The sequence below is a fragment of the Patella vulgata genome, chromosome 8 (genome assembly GCF_932274485.2).
Source record: "Patella vulgata chromosome 8, xgPatVulg1.2, whole genome shotgun sequence".
NCBI classification, from domain to species: domain Eukaryota; kingdom Metazoa; phylum Mollusca; class Gastropoda; family Patellidae; genus Patella; species Patella vulgata.
This window is the reverse complement of record NC_065886.2, coordinates 7,953,475-7,978,117: the sequence shown is the minus strand read 5'-3', so window position 1 is coordinate 7,978,117 and position 24,643 is coordinate 7,953,475. Positions and strand designations below refer to the sequence as shown.

Genomic DNA, 24,643 nt, shown 5'->3' with positions numbered 1-24,643 from the left:
ATATATATATATATATATATATAGAGAGAGAGAGAGAGAGAGAGAGAGAGAGAGAGAGAGAGATGGGGTTTAACGTCCACTCGACACAAACTGGGTCATTTCGGGACTAACATATGATTCAATTTTATTTCAATAATTCACTTGGGGGTAGGGGTCTTTAGCAGTTGGGGGAAACCGGAGGACCCGGAGAAAACCCACGAGGTTGGACAGGGACCCTACTTCTTGTCACGCACAACCGGGAATCAAAACCCCGCCAGTTGACTCAATGACAGACTCTATGATACAGCGCACACGTGCTAGCCATTAAGCCATCCAACCCCCCTCTAAAATGTGTATTCATCTTTAAAATGCACATATAACTTTAAAATGGACTTGCGTTTCCTTTAAAATGTGTATACAACTTTAACATGTGCATTCAAATTTAATTTTTCTCCACATTTTTAAAATGTGTTTCCAAGTATAAAATATGCATACATCTTTAAAATACAAATGGATATGGCTTTTCACACAAAAAATAAAATAGCATTGAACATGGCGCGTCATTTAAGTTTATAGTAGCTCTTAGTTGAAGACAATCTTCAACGCCTCCAGTATTATCTGGTTGTCCTGGAGGCCAACCAGTAACACTTGATCCATCTGACCACACCCATGTACCTTCTGTAACTCGGTCATCTCCTCCGATCCAAATTTTATCATGTGCTAAAATGTAATACAAATAAGCATGATTAAGGTCCAGTCGGGTTAAGACTAGTAATTATGTAGTGCCAGTTATAAATAGACAATTTTCCCCTTAATTTTGTTCGCTCCTCTTCCTGCATTTTTTGGTTGACTTTTTGGTCGAGAGTTGGAGAAAACCAATCAAATTTGCAATTTTATAGCAGTTTTGGGTAATACTGATGATATTACAGCGGAGGAATAGGGGGTGTAAAGTGTCTTTCTGCAGAGCAATCATTGTATCGGAAGTGAGATTTTCACCCCAGTCAACATCAAATCCCCGTAGCAACAAATCTAAACAGTCAACCCTCTGCAAAATTATGATGAGGAGATTGCCAAATGTGGTCCCCATCGTGCCTATAAATATTGGAACCAACGGAATGTTGAGCAAAAAGCCACAGCCTGTGATGTTACAGCCATTTAACATTGAAGTCAATGGGCAAGTCATTGTCCCAAAAGCCCACATTATAAAACTCAAATTTAAATCAAGCTAATTAAAGGTCCCCGACCTCCCCCAAACTTTCACCTTTCATTCGACTGTGACAATTATGCTAAGGTAAAAATGTATTTCATATATATATTTAAATAAATCTTCACTCACGTGATGGAGGGGGGGGGGGGCGTTGCGAATCGTTAGCGCGTGGTCCATCTGAATGACTAAACTCTGACACAGGGAAAACACAATAAAAAAATCCAGAGGTACTATCCTGGCCAACACTGGGCGCGAACGAGAAGCCTCCAGGTTTGTGACCTAAGACCTGTTAAATATTGTGAAAGTTCTTACTCGTCATGGCGGTTACAGCCTTCAATTTAAGACTAAATACCATATTTGGAATGATAAGAAGACGACCATCTTCCTGTTCGCAATCCATCTTGGATTCTGACCATGTTCGTTGATAATTTGACATATTCACACAAAATATTCCGCCTAAAAGAGGCGTATATCCCTTTGATACACAGATCTCTGAAAACAAAAACAAACTGATGACTTTCCAATACCAAGCAAAGAGACACGTAAAACACAGAAACTACAACTTTAAAATCAAACGAACACAAGACCAAAACATCCAGACTGCAAAATAAGAGACAGGAAAAGTTCTGTCATTGAGTCAACTAGCGTGGTTTCGATTTCCAGCATGTGTCTGACAAGGGGTAGAGCCGCCTGTCCAACCACGTGGGGCATCTCCCTACTGCCAAAGACACGGGCAAGCGAGTTACTCAAACGCAATTATTCAACCATATGTTAGTCCCGAAATGACCTAATTGTTTCGAGTGGACGTTAAATTGCACGTCTCTCTTTCTTTCACAGCGGTATAATTTCTGTAGAATTATGTTGGCGTGCAGTATAGGTCTACGTGTGACGTCATATCATACGGCGTCGATAACCTGTGTGTTGTTTACGTCGCAGCTAGTAAAACAAAGTGGCCCAGGCAGAATTGGTGTCGTTTACTCATTTTGTGTCTTGGCGTACAATTTTATGTACTAGTATCTATTTACACTAAATAGTTTTTGTTTTTTTTTAATCCAGATTCACTTCCAAAATGGTTTTAGAATTTAATTTGCTGAAGAAAAAGGGTTAATATTGAGAGCTAATTAACTCGCCCGGATGAAATCCCTCTCAGTGGTTCATTCCCATATCGCCGACTCGCCGAGTTTTTGGGGAAAAATTTTGGTCGGTGTTAAGGGGTTGAGTGGCCAAGATATTGGTGACAAAGCGAATATTTACTACTATCAGTTTGTCAAATTAGGCCTACAAGTAACTTTAAAGTAATGACGCTATATATAAAATATTTTTCACGCTAATATGTACCCAGATTTATTATGTTAAAACATTTAATTAAGAACACAAAATCAAAATACCAAAGCTAGATAACGGCACCGATTCAATTTAAAACAGGCCTACCAATTCTGTTCGCCCACAACAAAATGGCGGCGGGCTCATTAATAGCCAACAACGTAGTTCGATGAATTTTTAATTCAACTTATCCATGTACTTCTGGAACGGAATTAAACTATTTGTGGACTGATATTGTTATTAGAGATACAACTTTTATAATATTGTAGTTTACATGGGATTCCTATTGTGCTATAACGAACCAATGAGACTTGAATGAAATGAAATGGGTTTGACGCCCTACTGTTCTGCTCCGAACTGGGCTGTAATGAAGACGGACATACGCCATATAGTGTGCTCTAGGGGAATTTTGCCCGGGCAGAGACACTACGGCCTACTCTTATATCGAATTCCAACTGTCAAGGGATCTTTACGTCCACGCCAATGTGTACACGGGACCTCGGTTTTTCGTTCCATCCGAACGACTAGATAGCTGTCCTTATCAGGCCCTCCGGCATCACTGACAAGGGGGAAACACGTCGGAAAATCTTGATGAAGTTTCTCATCCAATGCAGAGATCGAACACCCGACCTCCAGGCTAGCGAGCCAGCGTCTTACCCACTTAGCCACCGTGACCCCGAGACTTTAAGGTGTGTATCCATGCAAATTAAAGGCCGATATGACGGAACTTGTATTTTTACCTTTCAGTTGTTCTTCAACATGGATACTGTTTAAATTCACAGATCCTATCCCAGTTGTGACCATATTGAGAATATAGCACGAGTTGGAACTAAAATGGAATAATTTACATCCTGTGAGTCTCACGCATGTCATGCCGCATTGTGACAGAGTTGTCTCGCTTACTAAAATAGAATAATACAACGTGATTGGATTATCCAGATTCAGTTTACTGTAAAATGTGTCCTTCGTTAGAGAGGCGGACACGCACGAAAACAGCACCACCAGAAAAACTACATATCCTCTGGACACCATCATAGATATAAATTATTCTTAAACACTTTCAAATTTGTAGCCATACACAATGGGTCTAATTTCCTTCAAACAAACAGAATAGTTAAGTTATCTGGTGAAATAATCAAAACACTGTTTCTGAATTGTCTTGGACTGGTTTCAGTTGAGAAATAAAACCCCCTCCTTCTACTTCTCGCTTGTTTTAAAGTGGTTTCACGGTAAAATTTAAACAAAAAACCCCAAAATACAAAAAAATAAAAAAGCGCTAGACTACACTTGTCAAATGAGAGTCTGTTTCAGACTAGTAGGACGTTAAACTCCATTTCATTTCTGTTTCAGACTAGTAGGACGTTAAACTCCATTTCATTTCTGTTTCAGACTAGTAGGACGTTAAACTCCATTTCATTTCTGTTTCAGACTAGTAGGACGTTAAACTCCATTTCATTTCTGTTTCAGACTGGTTTGTTACTCTGGTGAAATGGCAACCGGCTTCAAGAACATTAATGGAGACCTAATACAAGCACCTTTAGCCGCTGCTCAATTAATTATGAAATAAATCGAATTATTAATATATCAATGTAGGACTGATGGAATTGAAAGCGGTAGCCGCATAATACTGTGTTCATTTTTTTCAATAATTTCAATTTAATAGCCATTTATCTTTCGTAGCTTTGTGCTTCAAGTGATACTACAGGCCAATTGTTCGCCATCTTTAATAGTCCTTGATATGGACAGATCGAAGACGAACTACTTTTTGAGTATATTATATACTTGTCTGAAAGTAACGACCTGTTTCTAAAGTAGTTCTGTGATCAATTGATATCCTTTGTTCTACTGTAAGAAAAAGGTGATCTTTTATGTTAACTCTTCACACTCGCGTGCTTTCATAAATTGATATATTTAATAATTCGATTTAATTGCGCAAATAAAACGTGTTTCACCCAAGTAACCAGTTTAACCCAAGTCGTGGACTGATGTTTATTTCACCCGTGAAACCAGTTTAACGCAAGTCGTGGGCCGGTAAAGTAAAACAGTTAATACAGTAAATAAAATGAAATGAAATGAAATGGGGTTTAACGTCCTACTGTTCTGCTCCTATACTGGGCTAATGAAGATGGGCATATGCCATACAGTGTGCTATGAGGAAAATTTTACGCAGACTGATCAAGGAAGTAAAACATTGAATAGGCCTACAGTAAATAAAGGTAAATATGAAATAGATATGTAAGCCTTTCTTGCTAGACTATAGATATATGACCTATATTTTGTTAGATCTTCATTAAAGACGCATTATGTAAGATTTAGCTATACAGCTTACAGTTCACTCACGCTATACTAGTTCGAAAATTGATAACGAAAAAACAATTCATGGAAAATGTCAGTCAAATTACTTAAATTCTGACCCAAGTATTGAATGTTTGAAGAATAGCGTAGTCTCGATCGATGTTCATTGATGCCGTTGTTATGATAATAAACAAAAAGACTCGATTAACCAATTTAAAATCAAATTATGAAATAGCGATCGAGTTTCAATCCATTCAAAATTGCCACCATCCGATGGTTTAAAGAGTAGATTATGGGCTTGTCATGTGAATAAATTAATGTCTAATCAATAATTTATATTTGAAACATAAAGAAAGGTTTGCAGTTTTTGTCTTTTAAGGCGAGCGATCGCTCTCAAGTGCATGTCGCTCACCTCAATGAGGGCTTAAGGGAGGTTCTACTCCCTCCCCTTAAAATTGAAATCATTTATGAAATCAGGAATGACCCCATTACATGCAGTTATTGATCTTCAGAACCATTTCTCATACACACAACAAATCACTTTCCTTAATATCAGATCACTCTCCTTAATTTCTAAGTCATTCTTGTTAACGAAACTGGCAGAGATTTTTTTAGGGGAGCGATATTTTTCAATTTGTTGATTAAGGGGAGCATTTTTCGGCTCTCCTCTAAAATACAAATAACAACAACTGACTGTTCCCTCCTCTAAAATACAAACAACAACGACTGACTGTTCCCTCCTCTAAAATACAAACAACAACGACTGACTGTTCCCTCCTCTAAAATACAAACAACAACGACTGACTGTTCCCTCCTCTAAAATACAAACAACAACGACTGACTGTTCCCTCCTCTAAAATACAAACAACAACGACTGGATCTGAAATAGACAGATTTAGCTCTTACATAATCGATCTTTAATGTAGACACGCTTGTAGTAGATTCTTGTGTTGCTTCCTGTCAAAAATAATATTGCGAAATATCGCAATTCTTATAACAGTACAATAACAACCTCAATTGAAATACTACTAATTGCTTCGCTGCACAAATTCTTATAACAGTACAATAACAACCTCAATTGAAATACTACTAATTGCTTCGCTGCACAAATTCTTATAACAGTACAATAACAACCTCAATTGAAATACTACTAATTGCTTCGCTGCACAAATAAATCCTTTAACTACTCGTATACAATGTCAATATATGCCCCACCCAGCCAGGGTGTATTTATAACATCGTATCCGGCTTTACTGAATTTACATTAAAATACAGGTTGTAGTGAGAAGGTTTAGTATTGTGACACCATCGAAAGACCAACACAGTATTGAGTCATCGAACCAATACACGGTAAGACAATTTTAATGATACAGTTAAACCTCTATGTGTACAGGTCACAATCCTATGGAATACAATTACTGCTTACTACTGGGAGAGGTTTCGACCAGGCTTCTCTAGTCATTATCAAGCAATGATAAAATATGAATATATGACAAGCCTGGTCGAAACGTCGCTCAGTAATAAGCAGTAATTGTATTCCATTTAATTGTGACCTGTATATTCCAGTTCAATTGCTAAATGTCATTGAAGCAATATACCCCTATGACCTAGATCAGATCAAATAATTGACGTTTCCACATATCGCATCGTATTCGACTTCACTACTTAAATGTACGACTGTTTACCTTTGACGTGGGGGTTTGGGATGGCCTAGTGGTCTAGAGAGTCACGCTTCGACCTCTAGCTGGCCGGTCACCTCTGGCTTGCGATTGTGGTTTCGATCCATTGTGTGAGCGTAAGCGGCTTGGAGATAGGGCCGCCTGCTAAACCTCGTGGGTTCACTCCGGGTACTCCAGTTTCCTCCCACAGGAAAGACCCCTGCGCGTGCGCTAAGATAATGAAAATAAGACAAATTGTCTGCGATATCACCTTCGGTGGAAGTGGACGTTAAACACTAAGTACAACAACATACATTTGACGTGATTATTTTGATCCCGTTAGTGGTAGATCCGGCTATTCAAATTGCTTATCTGAAATAATATTGCACAATAAGGCAATTCTTGGGGAAAGTGTCTACTATTCCCAACCCAAGGTGTATTTATAACACACCCGCATTGCATTACCGAATTTACACATAAACATTGTAGTGAGGACGTTTAGTAAATAGATCAGCTGAACCATTGAGCGATTCGAGTAAATCACACGGTAAGGTAAGACAATCTTGATAATACAGGTAATATAGGTAGATCGCTGTGATCTAGGTCAAGTTAAATAATTGACGACCTTTTCAACTTTCAACTTTTTATATTTGCATATTACGCCCATTATGAACAGTATACAAAACATACTTATACGTCAATATACATGACATGTATACATGGAATAACATGATATAATGAAATGAAAATATAATGAGATATATACATGCACCATTGGGATGATACAATGAAAATATAGACTTGTATGGTGGCCCATGGTCGCAATAGCGTTTTTGGGGTTATTTTTTGTATTTCATTTAAAATCATAAAAAATAAAAGTAAAAAAAAAGAAACATTTTTTTTTTCTTTTGTTTTACAAAATAAAAAAAAAATCTTTTTAAAATTTAAGAAAAAAAAAATCTTTTTGAATTAAAAAGAAAAAAAAATCTTTTTAAATTAAAAAGAAAAAAAAATCTTTTTAAATTAAAAAGAAAAAAAAATCTTTTTAAAATTTAAGGAAAAAAAAAATCTTTTTAAAATAAAAAAAATCTATATAAAAAAAATTAATAAAATATTTAAGATTAAAAAAATCTATAAAAAAAATAACATTTTAATTAAAAAAAAAAAAAAAAAATAAGTGAAATAGAAAAAATCAAAAAAAGAATTCTGCACGTGGCCCAATTATGTTGACGTGAGATAACTACAGACTCGTTTCTTGTCGTTCGAGTTCTTCATAGATCCCACACATAATAATCGAGATACTACTGCAACAATGGGCCACAAAATGTTTCTGGTCGCTCTAGTCTAATGATAGCTGTATACTGGGTCTGGATACTCAAGACACTATTGCGACGATGGGCCACGTCGGGAATTATTTTTTATCTTTTCTTTTTAAATTTTTTATTTTTAATTTAATTTTTTTTTAAATATTATTTCTTTTTTATTTTTTTTAAAATATATTTATTTTTTTATATATATATAGATTTTTTTATATATATATAGATTTTTTTTTCATTTTAAAAAGATTTTTTTTTTTTAAATTTTAAAAAGATTTTTTTTTTTTAAATTTTTTAAAAAGATTTTTTTTTTTTAAATTTTAAAATTTTTTTTTTTATTTTGTAAAACAAAACAAAAAAAAATGTTTCTTTTTTTTTTACTAATATTTTCATTATTTTAAATGAAATACAAAAAAATAACCAAAAAAACGCTATTGCGACCATGGGCCACCATAGACTTGACTGGGTTTTGTATGTTGATATTATGTTCTCTAGTACAACGTAATGATAAAATTTATGAGTTCTATTTCTGACCGGTTGGCTGGCCGAATGATTATAAAAGCGTGCGCTTTAGATCATAAGTTCCGTCATTGAGTAAAGTCTCATGGTTTTGATTCCCCGCTTGTACGATTCAAGGAGCAGGGTTCGCCTTCCAGCCTCGTGAGTTTTCTTCGGGTTCTCCGGTTTCCTTCCACTGCAAAGACCCCTCTCTCCCTCTCTCAGGGGTGCTAGTTTATCCAGAGTGAACACATGCTTACATGACGAACACAAGGATGAACCAAACGCGACGTGTCAAGGGGATTGCCGCATGTAAGCACTTAGACAAAGTGATATTGCAAGAGAGGGTGAGAGAAATGGGGTTTAACGTCCACTCGACACAAACTAGGTTATTTCGGGACTAATGCTTAAATTTTATTTCAATAATTTGCTTGTGTGTAGGCGTCTTTGGTAGTGGGGGGAACCACGAGGTTGGATAGGCAACCCTACTCCTTGTCACGTACAACCGGGGAATTGAAACCACGCCAGTTGACCCAATGACAGACCTTATGATGTAACCAACTGGGCTAATGAAGATAGCTTTCATTTATCTATTATTATATGGTTAGGAAAGGACGAGGCCTACTCTATATTTTTTCTATTTTTCCGCCAAATCTTTTTGATATTTCTCAATAAAATATTTTTAATGTTTTAAATAATTCTATTTAAGGTACAATGTTTTTATCAGGCTGTGGGACGGAGAAGTGTATTTCGATTTATCTGATCGTGACAGGTAGTTTCGGAATTCTTGCTTCCCTGTTCTGCATTGTTGCAAGATTGTACAGAACTACCGGACTGAGTGATAGAAAAGAGTTACTGCGTTTTATTCCAACCATTTTGATTACTGTTACAACGTTGACGATGCTTATTACCGGTGAGTTTCTCGTGCGAAAAACCGTACGGTTTGCATTCGTGGGCCATTTGTAGCACAATACTAGATCTTTGTACGATTTGGAAAATATCTCTCTACGGTTAGGGTGAGGTTTACATATTACATGTCAAACGTACAAATTGAAACTGTAACAACGGTGAATTGTGAGTAAAACTATTCTGAAGGGTTAGGGTTAGAATTGTGGGTATAAACACGGAAAGATATTTTCCAGATCGTATACAAAGATCTAGTATCGTGCCAATTTGTAAGCGATTTCCGGTTACCTTAGTGCGCGAATAATATAGTCCATGATGCGCGCACACTAACCAATTTGCGGACGATTATTCAGTTTCGTCTCTATCATTCCAATATTCTACGTCATGCCACGTCACACGTAGAACTATAATGGGCGTGGCTATAACGATCGATCATGATGTGAGGTGACGCATACAACTATACTGGGCGTGACCTCACAGTTTGTGACATTCAGAATAATAATCATAATAATAATAATAATAAATAATAATCATAATTCTACTACTGCATCCTCATTAAATGTCTGTAAATTTAAATGATGACAAATTCAAAAGTATGTAGCGAAAATTGAAATAACGTCGAGTAAATTTAAAGCCTGTGCCATTACACGATGATCTATTTATTAGTTCTGTATGTATGTGGTCCAGTGGTCTCTATGGTGGATACTTTAGACCAGAAGGGCTGTCACTGGTTCAGTGTATGTAGGCCTATGTATGTGGTCAAGTGGTCTGCAGGATGTACACTTTAGACCAGAGTTTACAAATCATTCTTAGACTTAAGTTAAGAATGTACTCAACTTTCAATTACTGTTCATAAAAAAATATCTTTGATCCAGAAACACAAAACTTTGCACATAGTATCTTATTGATGTATTTGATACATTAAAACAACAAAAGTTTTATAAAGGGCTATATTTTAGCTAAAATAAGACAAACAATTTTGAGTAAACTCTTAACTTACAGATACATTATGGGAGATAAGATAAAGAGATGGCAGTTCTCGCTATAATAGTTAAAAACTAGATAGTGTGAAGGTAATTTGCTGAAAATTTCAGTCAAATTGATCCACTATGAGCCGAGAACGAAGCGGGTGAAATTTTCGCATAGTCTCGGTCATCATTACTAAAATCATTAATATAAACAGCATAGTCTCGATTATCCACTGTTTTGATTTAATTATCAATGGCCGTTAAGCGGCATATAGGAATCTAATCCAGCCAACATCGAAGGCTAGCCTTGACATCGAGAGTTTATTATGGTCTGGATAGGTTAATTAATGTCTAATTGATAATTTAGATAACATTTCAGGCCTAAAGAAAGACTTGTAATAAGCAGATTTTGCTCTTGCATAATGCATGTTTAAGTCTGAGAATGCTTTGTAAACTCGCGGCCTGGTTTCAATCCTAGGAGAACACAAGTTTGATTTTCGGCGCATGGAACATTTTAGCTAAAGTCAAGGAAGAATTGTGCCCCTTTCCTAAATAACGAAATAAGCCCCATTAACTGCTGGACGGTTTGATAATTTCTCTGTTTTGTTTTACAGGTTGTGTGTGGAAATATCAGATGTATGACGTAGCCAACATTTCTTATCTAGGTCGTAGTAAGCAAGCTTTCTGGATTCTAAACGGGATTTACTTTCTATCGGGAGTGGCCAGTTTTTGTTCTGACTTTTGTTGTCGCGAATCTTAGCTTTTTACCCTTTCACGCAACATTTCACCACTGTGTATCGCTACATTGTGTTTCGCTACATTTCATCATTGTGTATTGCCACATTGCATCATTGTGTATCGCTACATTTCATCATTGTGTATCGCTACATTCCATGAGTTCCAATTGCCCTGAGGCATTATGGAAGGTTAGATAAAGAGCTGGCAGGTTTCACTATAATAGTTAAAAACTAGATCATGTAATTAGCCCCTTACATTCAGATGCACGATCTGCGACAATATCAAAACTCACACAACTTTATCAAATTTCTCAAAATAAATTCTGAAGATGTTTTTTTCTGTAGTTTATAACTTCCTCGACATCTTCCAAAGATTTTAAAAATTCTGTATGAAAATGTATGAAATATAAATTTTCTGATTGTGGTTTGTACATATTGTGTATATAGTGTGTATATTGTTATTTAGCCATCTTATAATTGAATTGTTCTTCTACTTACTTTTCTTCTTTTTATTTATCTTTTTTGCATCTTTTCAATATTTATTTATGTTTGTTCTCCAATCTAGTTTGTTTGAATAAATAATGTTTAGAAAAAAAAAATAATGTAAAGGGGATATACTGAAAATTTCAGTCAGATTGTTCCACTCTGAACCGAGATATTAACGATTGAATTTTAGGCCTAGCCTCGATTGTCATTACTAAAGTCGGTACGATAAAAACATAGTCTCGATTATCTATTTTTGAATTGAATCATCAATGAGCGTTGAGCAGTAGATCGGATTTAAATCCGGTGAAAATCCGACACATAAGTGCCATCTGGAGTTGATTAAGGTCTTTTCATGTTAATAAATGTCTAATTAATAGTTTATATAACATTTCAGGCCTAAAGAAAGGCCTACAATGGTAGATTTAGCTCTTGCATAATGTATGTTTAAACTAAAGTATTTTAACGGTGCGGCCATTCCTATAGCTAAGAGTTCAAATCCGGAGAGTATTTTAGCTTTATCATGTTGCCCTTAAGAAATGGGATTTGACACACCTATACTGACAAGGCTTGTTGTCGTATTAATTAAACGAATTAATATTGCGTTATAACGAATTAATATTACGTTATAATGTATTAATATTTCGTTTAAATCTAAAAGTTAAGGCCAGCTCAATTTTTGTCAGGGTCGCTGAGATGTAATTAAGGTTTAGGGCAAGTGATTGTTGGCGAGATTGTAGATTAGGGTTAGGGTAAGCATTGGGGCTAGGTCCAGCCCTGTTTACATCTCGTGACCTATGACGAAAAATTGAGCTGGCCTTAACATTTAGCACTAACCATCAATATAAAGTGCGGCATAGTCGGTCGAATACTATCCCTGCTACACATTCTTTGTTTTGGCACGAATCATCCAGGTATGACTGGCGTGTATTATTCTGTTGCAGTCCTCCAATCCTGGACTTCACGCTGGTGCAATTATGGACTTAAGTATTTGGCTTTGGCACAGACTTTAATATGACGCCAATATCACTTCACTATGACATCAAATATGAAACTGGGGCAACACTGTTCTGCTAAATACGTTTTTATATTAAACAGGGTATAACGTTATGTCTAAATTTATCTGATATTTTTAGATTATCTTGGTAAGAGGACACTGGTAAAACACGCTTCATAAAAGGCTTCTGGTTATTGTGCATTAAAGGAAACTACCGGTAACAGACTTGATAGTTTTATCTGCTATCAACTTGTATTATTTGTATATAAATTATATTTTCAATATTATATTTACTTGTCTAACTTCGTTGGTTTACTCCGGGTCTTCCGGTTCCATCCCACTGCTAAAAACTCCTACATGCAAGCGAATTATTTAAATAAAATTACACCAAATGTTAGATCTGAGATGGTCTAGGTTTTGTTGAGTGGACGTTAAACACTATTTCTCTCCGGGAGGAAACCAGAGAAAAGCCACAAGGTTGGACAGATGATCCTCCTCCTGTTTATGTACAAGCTTGTGATTGAAAGCATGCCACTTGACTCAATGACAGACCCTATGATCTAAAGAGAGAGAGAGAGGGAGAGGTGGGGTTTAACGTCGACTCGACACAAACTAGGTCATTTCGGCAGACTAACACATGGTTCAACTTTATTTCAATAATTCGCTTGCGCGTAGGGGTCTTTAGCAGTGGGAGGAAACCGGAGGACCCAGATAAAAAACCCACGAGGTTGGACAGGCGACCCTACTCCGCCAGTTGACTCAATGACAGACCGTATGATACAGCGCGCGCGTGCTAACCATTCGGCCATCCAACACCCCCTGATCTAAAGAGCATTAGTTAAACCACTGTGATTGACAGGCACCGGTGACAACACTATACCATAAAAAACAAGCCAACAGTGAGGCTGATGTCCCCCGCCGAAATAGGAAAATAATTAGAGGACACATATAAATTTATCACAAATAAGCGGAACGGACAGACAGACAAACAGACAGACGGAGAGTTATTGTTTTCCAAAGTCTCGACCAATCAAATTGCGTATCGCTCTGCTTACCCTGAGCAGAAAATGCTCATTATCAAACTTAGTCAAGGTATTACTGTAATGAAACTATACACCAAGTTTCATCAATCTCACTTAATTAGAACTAAAGTTATCGTGTCCCAAAGCATCAACCAATCAAATTGCTTATCTCTGCTTACCCTAAGCGGAAAATGCTCATCTTCGAACTCCATCAAGGCATTGACCTAATTAACACATACACCAAGTTTGAACATTCTAGCTCAATTAGGAAGAGAGTTATCGTGCCCCAAAGTATCAACCAATCAAATTGCTTATCTCTGCTTACCCTAAGCGGAAAATGCTCATCTTCGAACTCCATCAAGGCATTGACCTAATAAACACATACACCAAGTTTGAACATTCTAGCTTAATTAAAAGTTATCGTGTCCCAAAGCATCAACCAATCAAATTGCTTATCTCTGCTTACCCTAAGCGGAAAATGCTCATCTTCGAACTCCATCAAGGCATTGACCTAATCAACACATACACCAAGTTTGAACATTCTAGCCCAATTAGGAAGAGAGTTATCGTGTCCCAAAGCATCAACCAATCAAATTGCTTATCTCTGCTTACCCTAAGCGGAAAATGCTCATCTTCGAACTCCATCAAGGCATTGACCTAATAAACACATACACCAAGTTTGAACATTCTAGCTCAATTAGGAAGAGAGTTATTGTGTCCCAAAAAGTGTGACGGACAGACAGACGGACAGACAGACAGACGGACGAACCCATTTTAATAGTCCCCTGCTTTCTTCGAAAGGCGGGGGACAACAACAAATATTAGGGTAGGTCGCCATGGTTACAAACAGTTTATTAAGTTAATAGAAAAATATCTTTCACAATAAAAAAAAAGTGTTAATTATCACAGGATTATAAATATATATATCTATATGTAATAATAAATATCACAGATCAGTCCACCTTTATCAAGAGAATAACAATTATATCACATCCAGTCTAGTACTTGGGTTCAAGGGTATAACAATTATATCACATCCAGTCTAGTACTTGGGTTCAAGGGTATAACAATTATATCACCTCCAGTCTAGTACTAGGGTTCAAGAGTATAAAAATTATATCATATCTAGTCTAGCACTAGAGTTTTAAGGGTGTAACAGGTATATCATATCTAGTCTAGCACTGTGGTTCAAGGCAATTATTCATGAAATCTTAAACTAAAATATTTTAAGAATGCTGCCTTGTATAGGCTAAAAGCTAAAATTTGCTGCCTTGCAATATCTTGTAAATCCAAGATAAACAAAATACCTAAAAAATTATCGCCTGATCGTTTACATAGGGGATTCTTATGGTGGCTGTTAGCGGCAATTCAAATTCTGTCGACTTGTCGCCTTCGACTTATTCACAACCCGACAAGTCGACAAAATACAATTATTTCGACTTGTCGTGCGGCGACTTGTCGCCTCGGAAGTCAAACTCGAGCTTGCGCATTTGCTGATTGGATAACTTGCATGCGCACAGATTAACTTCCGAGGCGACAAGTCGCCGCACGACAAGTCCAAATAATTGTATTTTGTCGACATGTCGGGTTGTGAATAAGTTGACGCGGCAAGTCGACAGAATTGACCCGACAAGTCGACGAAATGAAGGCGATGATCGTCAGGTTATTTTGTCACGTTGGTGGGTTGATTTCGTCGACTTGTCGCCTTCTTCATAAGGCGACGATTTAGATGACATTTGAATGGCCGCTAACAGCCACCATAGATTCTTGATTGTCAGACAGGAACGTTCCGAACTGACAGAATTACAATCGAGTGACACAGAATTCAGTCCTGTCATAGTTCTGTCAGTAACGACAACTGATGTGGTGTGAGTAGAATCGTGACATAATTAAACACAACGAATATGTTTCGGCTGCATGGTTGGTTGAGATATTTTCTCATACTGTTGGTGCAGGCGCTCTAGTCCCAAATCCCCCGTTTCACTCGATAGTCACAATTTGTTGGATTGAGAAAGAAAGATAGAGAGAGAGAAATGGGTTTAACGTCCACTTGACACAAACCAGGTCATTTCGGGACTAACATATGGTTTAATTTTATTTCAATAATTTGCTTGTGGTGGAGAGAGAGAGAGAGAGAAATGGGTTTAAGTCCACTTGACACAAACTAGGTCATTTCGAGACTAACATATGGTTTAATTTTATTTCAATAATTTGCATGCGTGTAGGGATCTTTAGCAGTGGGAGGAAACCGCAGGAGTCGGAGAAAACCCACGAGGTTGGACAGGCGACCCTACTCCTTGTCACGTACAACCGGGGAAAATGTTTGAAGAAATGTCAGATATGAAATGAAATGGGGTGTAACGTCATCCATTTCTGTACTGATGATGGGCTAAGTTATACAGTGCACTATGAGGTGGGGGGGGGGGAATCACGTGGCTAAGTGGGTAAGACACTGGCTCGCTAGCTTGGAGGTCGGATGTTCGATCCCAGCATTGGCCGAGAAAGTTCATTCAGATTTTCCGGAGAAAAGCCTGGAGGTTGGACAGGCGACCCTAGTCCTTGTCACGTACAACTGGGGATTCGAAACCACGCCAGTTGACTCTGACAGGCCTTTTTTTGATACAGCGCACATGCTAACCATTCGGCCATCCAACACCCACTGTTTGATTGAGAGAATTCAATTCCGGAACATTCAGTCGAGCATCCTCAACATTTTGAAGTGAAAGTGGTCCATCCATTACATTTTGTGTTCAATACCACTCAGTCTTACATCTTGTAGTCTAGTGGGTTCTGTAGTTAGGTCATGGACCTTATAATAATGTATTATAAGGTCCATGGTTAGGTGAACATAGATTTCAGTAGGAAACCATTTAAAGTATAATGGGAAGTAACTCTATAGAGTGGGCCTATATCTGGAGTCAGACAACTTCAGGTCCAAGTGTAGAAGCAGCCAAGTAAAAAGCATGACAAATCCAAATGGGAAGTAACACTGAGATTTAAGGTCCAAGGGTAAATGCAGCTACACAAAAACCAACACAAATACAAATGGGAAGTACCTCTAGTACAGAGTAGGCTTACATAAGGAGTCAGACAACTGAGTTTTAAGGTCCAAGGGCAAATGCAGCCACACAAAAAACACCACAAATACAAATAAATATGAGTGCCATCAAAATATAAACAGAAGTTAACAACCAGTAGGTAAAATAATATACAGTTGGATGACAATATGAGCTGCTTGATGCATCAGTCGAGTTAAATTTACCATGAAGTTTATACACCCAAACATTGCCTGGAATAAACAAAACTATTTTCATAGTAATTACATCCAGTGTTAAATATAGGGGCAGCCGCAGTCCAGTAGACAATGTATGTACTCAAAGACGAGACAGCTACAAGATATTAATAGGGTAAGACGCTGGCTCGCTAGCCTGGAGGTCAGGTGTTCGATCCCTGCATTGGCCAAGAAAGTTCATCCAGATTTTCTGGCGTGGTTCCCCCTTGTCAGTGATGCAGGACGGAGGGCCTGACAAGGACAGCAGCTGTCTAGTCGTTCGGATGGGACGAAAAACCAAGGTACCGTGTACACATTGGCGTGCATGTAAAAGATCCCTTGACAGTTGGAATTCGATATAAGAGTAGGCCATAGTGCCGCTGTCCGGGCAAAATTTCCCTCATAGCATACTGTATGGCATATGCCCGCCTTCATTAGCCCAGTTTAGAGCAGAAATCTTTCTATTTATATGATTACCAAGCCTAGTGTCCCCTTGTGAATGGTGAATAACGGAAGGAATGGCAAGGAAAATTCTATTCGAGAATAGATCTCTGTCCTAAATGGCCGCCATATCCAACTATTAGTATACCGTTTTGTAATGTGGTCCTATTCTGGTTCACATCTGTTATACACAAATAAGATTAATTAAACCTTTTCAATTTTATTAAAAGAAAGCAAACTATAAACTCAAAATTCTCGGAATATACTTGGTCTTTTAAACTAAAATCGTCGATTTAGGACATAAAATGTTGGCCAACTAGCTTAGTGTCTGTTTTCAAGCGGAGCTGGTTGTAGACAGAGTGTCGGGTTTAATATTGGAAAAACCTCTAGTTGGACGGACGCCCATGTATATTGATTGGTGCACAGATAAGGTCGTTGTAAGGGCAAAATGTCCCTAATAGTACACAGCACACCTTTGTTGTCAGCCCTACAGGTGACACCCGTGAGAAAAAGGCTTGAAAAATCCTGAAGGTCTTTCAGGCATCGGAGTTGAGAGAGAGAAATGGCATTTAAGTACTAACACATGGTTCAATTTTATTTTAATAATTAGCTTGCGTATATGGGTCTTTAGCAGTGGGAGGAAACCGGAGGACCCAGAAAAAACCCACAAGGTTGTCACATACAACCAGAGAATCGAAACCCCACCAGTGGCCTCAATGACAGACTGTATGATACAGCATAACCATTCGGCCACCCAACCCCCCTAGGTCTATTATGGAGTAGACATTAGAATGTTGTGCCAATACCCTTTCTTCCAGAAATATATAAACCTGTATCATCAATTTTCTCTGATTTTTAGAGGTTATTTCCCAGTTAAAACATTTTTAGAGGTTTACAACCGGGGAATCGAAATCCATGCCAGTTGACTCGATGACAGACCTCATGATACAACGTGCACTCGCTAACCATTCGACCATCCATCCCCCCTCTCAGGCACCAGAGGGATTACGTCTGACAATGCCTGTGACAGGTAACTTATTTCCAGGAGTTTAATACTTTGATTATTTTACCAGCATTCTGACGTGGTTTCCCCTTGTCAGTGATCCAGGATGCTGGACGAAGGGCATGACAAGGACAGCTGTCTAGTCGTTGGGATAGGATGAAAAAACGGGGTTCCGAGTATGTAAAAAAAATCCCTTGGCATGTGGGAATTCAATATAAGAGTAGGCCTTAGCACCACTGTCCGGGCAAAATGTCCCTCATAGCGTATGCCCGTCTTCATTAGCCCAGATCAGTGATTCTCAACCAGATCTTCCTAAGTGTGCCACGGAACTTTGAACGGCAAACTAAGAAAATGCGAAAAACCAGTGATCCCAATTGAGTGTTCACTGGTGTTCATAGCTGTGTTCTTTTTTATTTAGTTTGAGTCATTCTATGTTTCTCTGACTAGTCTCTTTCTACGGTTGTATTCAGTCTGGCTTACCATGTTTTTCTTTTGCAAAATTCAAATATTTTTCATATTTATTTAAGCAGGTGTGCCACTATTTATTTATGTGTTCCAAGTTGTGACGTTGGCAAAAAAAGGTTGAGAACCCCTTGCCCAGATGGAGCAGAACAGTAGGGCGTTAAACCCCATTTAATTTTTATCTTACCAGCAATAAACCAGGCCATCAGAAAGAAATCAATCAAATGTAGACTTAAACAGACTTTTCCACATGATGCTTCTTCTTCTTCTTCTTCGTCTCCAGAATGTTTTTTACCACGTGGTAAACAGAAACGCGTTATAATACGAAATAACGCAAAACTTCCTCCTACGATCAGATACATCGGAATAAAACGCTGAACAGGACAATCAGACAAATGTTGCACACCTAAAAGACATACAAATCAAATATTTTCATTACAGAGAGAGAGAGAGAGAGAGAGAGAGAGATGGGTTTAATGTCCACTCGACACACAGCAGGTCATTTTCGGGACTAACATATGGTTCAGTTCTATTTCAATAATTCACTTGGGGGAAGGGGTCTTCAGCAGTGGGAGGAAACCAGAGGTCCCGGAGAAAACCCACGAGGTTGGACAGGTGATCCTACTCCTTGTCAAGTACAAACGGGGAATCGAAACCGCGCCATTGACTCAATGACAGACCTTATGATACAGCGCGCACACGTTAACCATTCGGCCCTGTAACCCCACTTTCGTTACAAAACATTTGCCATACCATCTTCAATACACTGAATATTTGGAAACTGAAATTGGCAAAATTACTAAATAAAAAATTGTTCATACCATTTGCTGCTGACCTCAATGTTAATTTCATATATCTTTGGTCTATAATTTTTAGAACGCCTATAACATTTCCATGATCTTAAAGTCTGAATGTTATTTGAGGAATTTAGGAATCACTTGTAAACTTCAATATTGTGAAAGGTGGATTCAGCCCCCCCTCCCCTTCCCCCAAAGCAACTATAGAGATTGGTATTAATATAACAACAGCTAGTAATACTCACCAATAACAACCATAGAGATTGGTATTAATATAATAACAGCTAGTAATACTCACCGATAACAACCATAGAGACTGGTATTAATATAACAACAGCTAGTAATACTCACCGATAACAACCATAGAGATTGGTATTAATATAACAACAGCTAGTAATACTTACCAATAACAACCATAGAGATTTGTATTAATATAACAACAGCTAGTAATACTCACCAATAACAACCATAGAGATTGGTATTAATATAACAACAGCTAGTAATACTCACCAATAACAACCATAGAGACTGGTATTAATATAATAACAGCTAGTAATACTTACCAATAACAACCATAGACACTGGTATTAATATAACAACAGCTAGTAATACTCACCAATAACAACCATAGAGATTGGTATTAATATCATAACAGCCAGTAATACTGTTATGCACCCTGTAAATATAACATAATAGTTTGTTATCTATGAGAATAGATAGTTTGTTATCCTGAATAAGAAGTGGCATATAGTGTTCTATGTACAATTTAGCTCAGTAGGCCTACATTTATAACCATTATAAAACATATTACATGACTCATCTTAAGGAAATGAAATGGGGTTTAACGACCAGCATACAGTAACTAGTGTTCTATGAGATAAATTTGTCAGCACAGCAGCATTTCTGCCTATTATTTCCTTGAATTTCACCTGTCAATGGGTTCTTTTAAGTTCGCGCCAACGTGTACACATGACCTCGGTTTGTCGTCCCTAGATACTGTTCCTTGCCAGGCCCAAGGGGGGTTGGGTGGCCGAAAGTTTAACGTGTGCGCATTGTATCATAAGGTCTGTCACTGAGTCAACTGGCGTGGTTTCGATTGTATGTGACAAGGAGTAAGGTCGTCTGTCCAGCCTCGTGGGTTTTTCCAGGTCCTCCAGTTTCCTTCCACAGCTAAAGACCCCTATGTGCGAGCGAATTAATGAAATAAACTTGAACCATAATTGTCCATAATATGTTGGTCCTGAAAGGACCTAGTTTGTGTTGAGTGGATGTTAAACCCCATATCTCTCTCCTGCCACGAACCCCGGGGAAAACATGCGGTGAAATCTCAGGGGACTTCCTCAGTTAACACCAGGACTGAACCTGAGACATGGTTAGTGAGCCAGCACCCTACTCACTGACCCATCATGGCTGAGGATAATTTTCCCCGGGCAGCTGCACTATGACCGACTTTTATATCGAATTCCAACTGCCAAGGGATCTTTTAGTGCAAGCTAATGTATACACAAGACCTCTGTCCTTGTCGGGCCCTCCATCCTGTACCACTGATAAGGGGAAACAATGCTGGATTATTCTGACGAACAGTTAAAGAATTAAACAAACAATTTACTGATGCAGACAAGCAATCTATCTTCTCTTTATAAAATATATACTTACTTCTGATTGTAAAAATATCTAGAACTTTTCTTACAAAATCGACTCTACCATTTGACTCTTCTCTGGCTTGTTTTATTTTACCAAATAAAGTTTCATACGAAGGCGGAGGTTCTGTAATCAAAAACATTTGTATAAACTTGCTGACATTAAAAACAAAGAATAACCTCTAAAACATCATCTTAACGCAGAGAATAACCTCAGAAAATGTTTAAACTCGAAGAATAACCTCAGAAAATGGGAATAACCTCTAAAAATGTTTTAACCAGGAATGGTTAGCATGTGCATACGGTCTGTCATTTAGTCAACTGTCGTGGTTTCGATTCCCCGGTTGTACATGACAAGGAGTAGGGTTGCCTGTCCAACCTCGTGGGTTTTCTCTGAGTCCTCCTGTTTCCTCCCACTGTTAAAGACCCTTACGCGCAAGCAATTTATTGAAATAAAATTGAACCATGTGTTAGTCCCGAAATGACCTAGTTTCTGTCGAGTGGACATTTAACTCCATGTCTCGCTCTGGCCTAACTACATAGATAAAAAACAATACAACCAAGTGAATAGTCTAGTGGACTTTTTGTAGAACTTGTTGATTCATGTAGGCCATGTTGGTGGGAAATCCATTCCATTCTGTTCTGGCCAGATCTTACATGAGGTCCCACCAATAAACAATATTTATATGTGTGTGTTGGTAGGTGTGTGGAACATACTAGAAACGATTTGTAGCATATCTGACCCAAGTTATATCTATGACACTGGTTAAGCATTGTGATATGATTATAATGTTGAAAACCGCATTGAAACCGTATGATTTTTTGCCATTTGCGTGGGGGCAAAAAAGCTCAAGGGGATGCAAAAAAAGCTCAAATCCATGACACAAAGCTTGTGATTGCATCCCTCTACTTAGCCCCTTAAAACTACCAGGTGAATATACCTGTGGAAGTTTGTAAAACTTGTTGATACGTTGGTGGTAGTGGAAAATCGTCCTCGCTCTTCGGATCACCGCATAGTGGTCCACTGACATCATCATCGTTCTTTGGTGGTCCATTGATATCATTTTGTAAAACTTGTTGATAAGTTGGTGGTAAATCGACATTGCTGACATCACACTGTTCATGTTGGGTTTCCATTACAGATATGTAATGTCAGCAGGTCTTTTCATTTTTGTGAACCAAATTGGATATGGCGTCACCAGTAATACTCTATTATGAAGCGATAACAGTGCATTTGCTGAGAAATCTTGGATTGTTCCTTTAAAAGAAATGAAATGGGGTTTAACATACTACATTTCTGCATGACTGGGCTAATGAGAAAAGAGAGAGAGAAATGGGGTTTAACGTCCACTCTACATAAACTAGATCAATTCCAGACTAACATATGATTAAATTTTATTTCAATAATTTGTTAGGACTTAAATGTCTTTAGCAGTGGGAGGAAACCGGACATTGGACAGGCGACCCTATTTCTTGTCACGTACAAGCAAGGAATTAAAACAACGGCACTTGACTCAATGAATGACAGACCTTCTGATACATCGCACATGTGTTAACCATTCGGCCACCCACCCCACCTCAATTAGTATATAAAAAGTGTTGATTTACAAAATAAAAAATATGTAGCTAATACATCGCACATGTGTTAACCATTCGGCCACCCACCCAGGGCTGTCGGTAATTTTTCACAGTTGATTAGCAGCACTGCTAATCAAAAAGTCCAATTTCGCCAAATTTGATTAGCAAATTTAAAAATTGATTAGCAGTTTTTCAGTTTCACCATAAAACACCTAAATAACAAGAAATTACTTTAATTCATAACAAATATGATGATTAGATTTCATTCTTAGATTTTTTTTAGCACTGCCACATGTAGTTGTGACAGTTTGTGAATGTGAATGTCTGAAGCCAAATCTTGGGAGTGACTTCCGAAGCCCTACTCATTTTAATTGTTATTTCTTTGTTACGTTAGAAATCTTCTTTAGAAAACAATTTCGTCAGCTTTTTATCGTGTATTACTATTTTGGTTCAATCGCGCGCACCTTTATTATTATTAACTAGACACACGCGATATGAACAATAATATTTTACGGGAATTCTTACTTTGATTTATCATGTTACAATACGTTAAGATGTATTTATTTTTATAAATTTTATTTACAATACGCGGGCATACACTGGATTTATTTCTTTCAAAATGTTTTCTGATATAATTACTTGAAATTGACATGTCCCGCAACGTGAGTGGTACAACTTGATTCCCTATTTCCGGTTAAATAGTCGCTATTCATAGAGTTATGTCCTTTTATTATATACATGTAGTATAATGAATTGTGTCTGGGTAGTTCGAGAAGAAAATGTCACACGGAGAATTCAGTTTTGTTTATAAAATTTTATTCGGCATTTTATACACGTTGAAAGTGGATTATCCTTGTGTCAATATCCAAAATGACAGGCATATTAATGATTCGCAGTTACTGCGAATCAAAAACGTTAGATTTTAATTTTTGATTAGCAACGGACAAAATATGTATCGCAAATTGCGCTGCGATACTGGTTGTCGGCAGCCCTGCACCAACCCCACCTCAATTAGTATATAAAAAGTGTTGATTTACAAAATAAAAAATATGTAGCTGAGCAGGGGGGCACCCCCCCCCCCCCCATCTGGATCCATCCCCTCCGAAAGACTTGACACTGAGAAGGGGAAACAATGCCAGAAAACCAAGAGAAAATTTTTCGGCTAACACTAGGCACAAAAATCTTACCATTGCAGCGTCTTACCTATTGAGCCCCCACAGCCCCCTTCTTTACATCAATATCATGTCTTCCCCGGTTGTATCGTATGTGACAATTAAGGAGTAGGGTCGCCTGTCCAACCTTGTGGGTTTTCTCTGGGTCCTCTGGTTTCCTCCGATTGCTAATAAAGACCCATACGTGCGCGCAAGCGAATTATTGAAATAAAATTGACCTAGTTTGTGTCCAGTTAAACCCCATTTCTATCTCTCTCTCTCACTCAATATCATGTCACAATTAATATGTGCTTATGACTCATGACTATATTTATTATGTGACAATGTCAAATACAAAATACTAACATTAGTGTATAAATGTCGCAATAATGCAGCTCCTCAATACTTATCTGAACTCTTATATGACTACAACCCTATTAGATCACTTCGCTCTCAAAATAAACAGTCACTAGTTGTTCCAAGATATAATTTGAAGTCATATGGGTATAGGTCTTTCAGTTCAGCTGGTCCTAGATTATGGAACGAACTTCCACAACAGATCAAGAATCAACAAACTTTTAATCAATTTAAATCCGCACTAAAGACTTTCCTGTTTCAACAGTTTTACCAGTAGAGCCATTACAAAAAGCGTTTTGAGCATGTGTCAACATGGAGAAGACGCTATATAAAACTTCATTATTATTATTATTATGCCAGTTATGAATTATAAATTCTGTGAATGTCAGCTTAATCCTTGTGGTTACCTTGATCTTGTAGTTGTAGACACTAATATTTATACTGCTGACTAACAAAACTCATTTAACTGGTTTAATTCTATCATCTGTAGATCTTCTAAAAGAAAATCGCTCAAATTCCTGCTATTTTCAGGGGGTATAATTTTCTGAATGTTT

General features: G+C 37.6%; 1 protein-coding gene and 1 long non-coding RNA gene across 4 annotated transcripts; one reads left to right on the top strand and one right to left on the bottom strand.

Annotated features, from left to right (window-relative positions):
* Nucleotides 1-14: 14 nt before the first annotated feature.
* LOC126831001 (transmembrane protein 272) lies at nucleotides 15-24,643 on the bottom strand. 3 transcript variants are annotated; one of them, XM_050561618.2, is made up of 8 exons: nucleotides 24,497-24,643; nucleotides 21,945-22,261; nucleotides 21,020-21,130; nucleotides 19,980-20,039; nucleotides 18,754-18,972; nucleotides 3,250-3,411; nucleotides 1,499-1,678; nucleotides 15-699 (listed from the first exon to the last, which is right to left on the bottom strand). In XM_050561618.2, exons 2-8 carry the CDS (start codon nucleotides 22,138-22,140, stop codon nucleotides 479-481), a joined length of 1,149 nt encoding a protein of 382 aa, XP_050417575.2. In that variant the 5' UTR covers nucleotides 22,141-22,261; nucleotides 24,497-24,643; the 3' UTR covers nucleotides 15-478. The 3 variants fall into 3 exon arrangements, with proteins under 3 accessions (XP_050417575.2, XP_050417576.2, XP_050417577.2); XM_050561619.2 differs by lacking the exon at nucleotides 3,250-3,411; XM_050561620.2 differs by lacking the exons at nucleotides 15-699; nucleotides 1,499-1,678; nucleotides 3,250-3,411 and adding an exon at nucleotides 14,223-16,678.
* On the top strand, nucleotides 5,994-11,418 carry LOC126831019 (uncharacterized). Its single transcript, XR_007684092.2, has 3 exons — nucleotides 5,994-6,154; nucleotides 8,986-9,189; nucleotides 10,765-11,418. It is a non-coding gene; the product is annotated as an uncharacterized LOC126831019 (long non-coding RNA).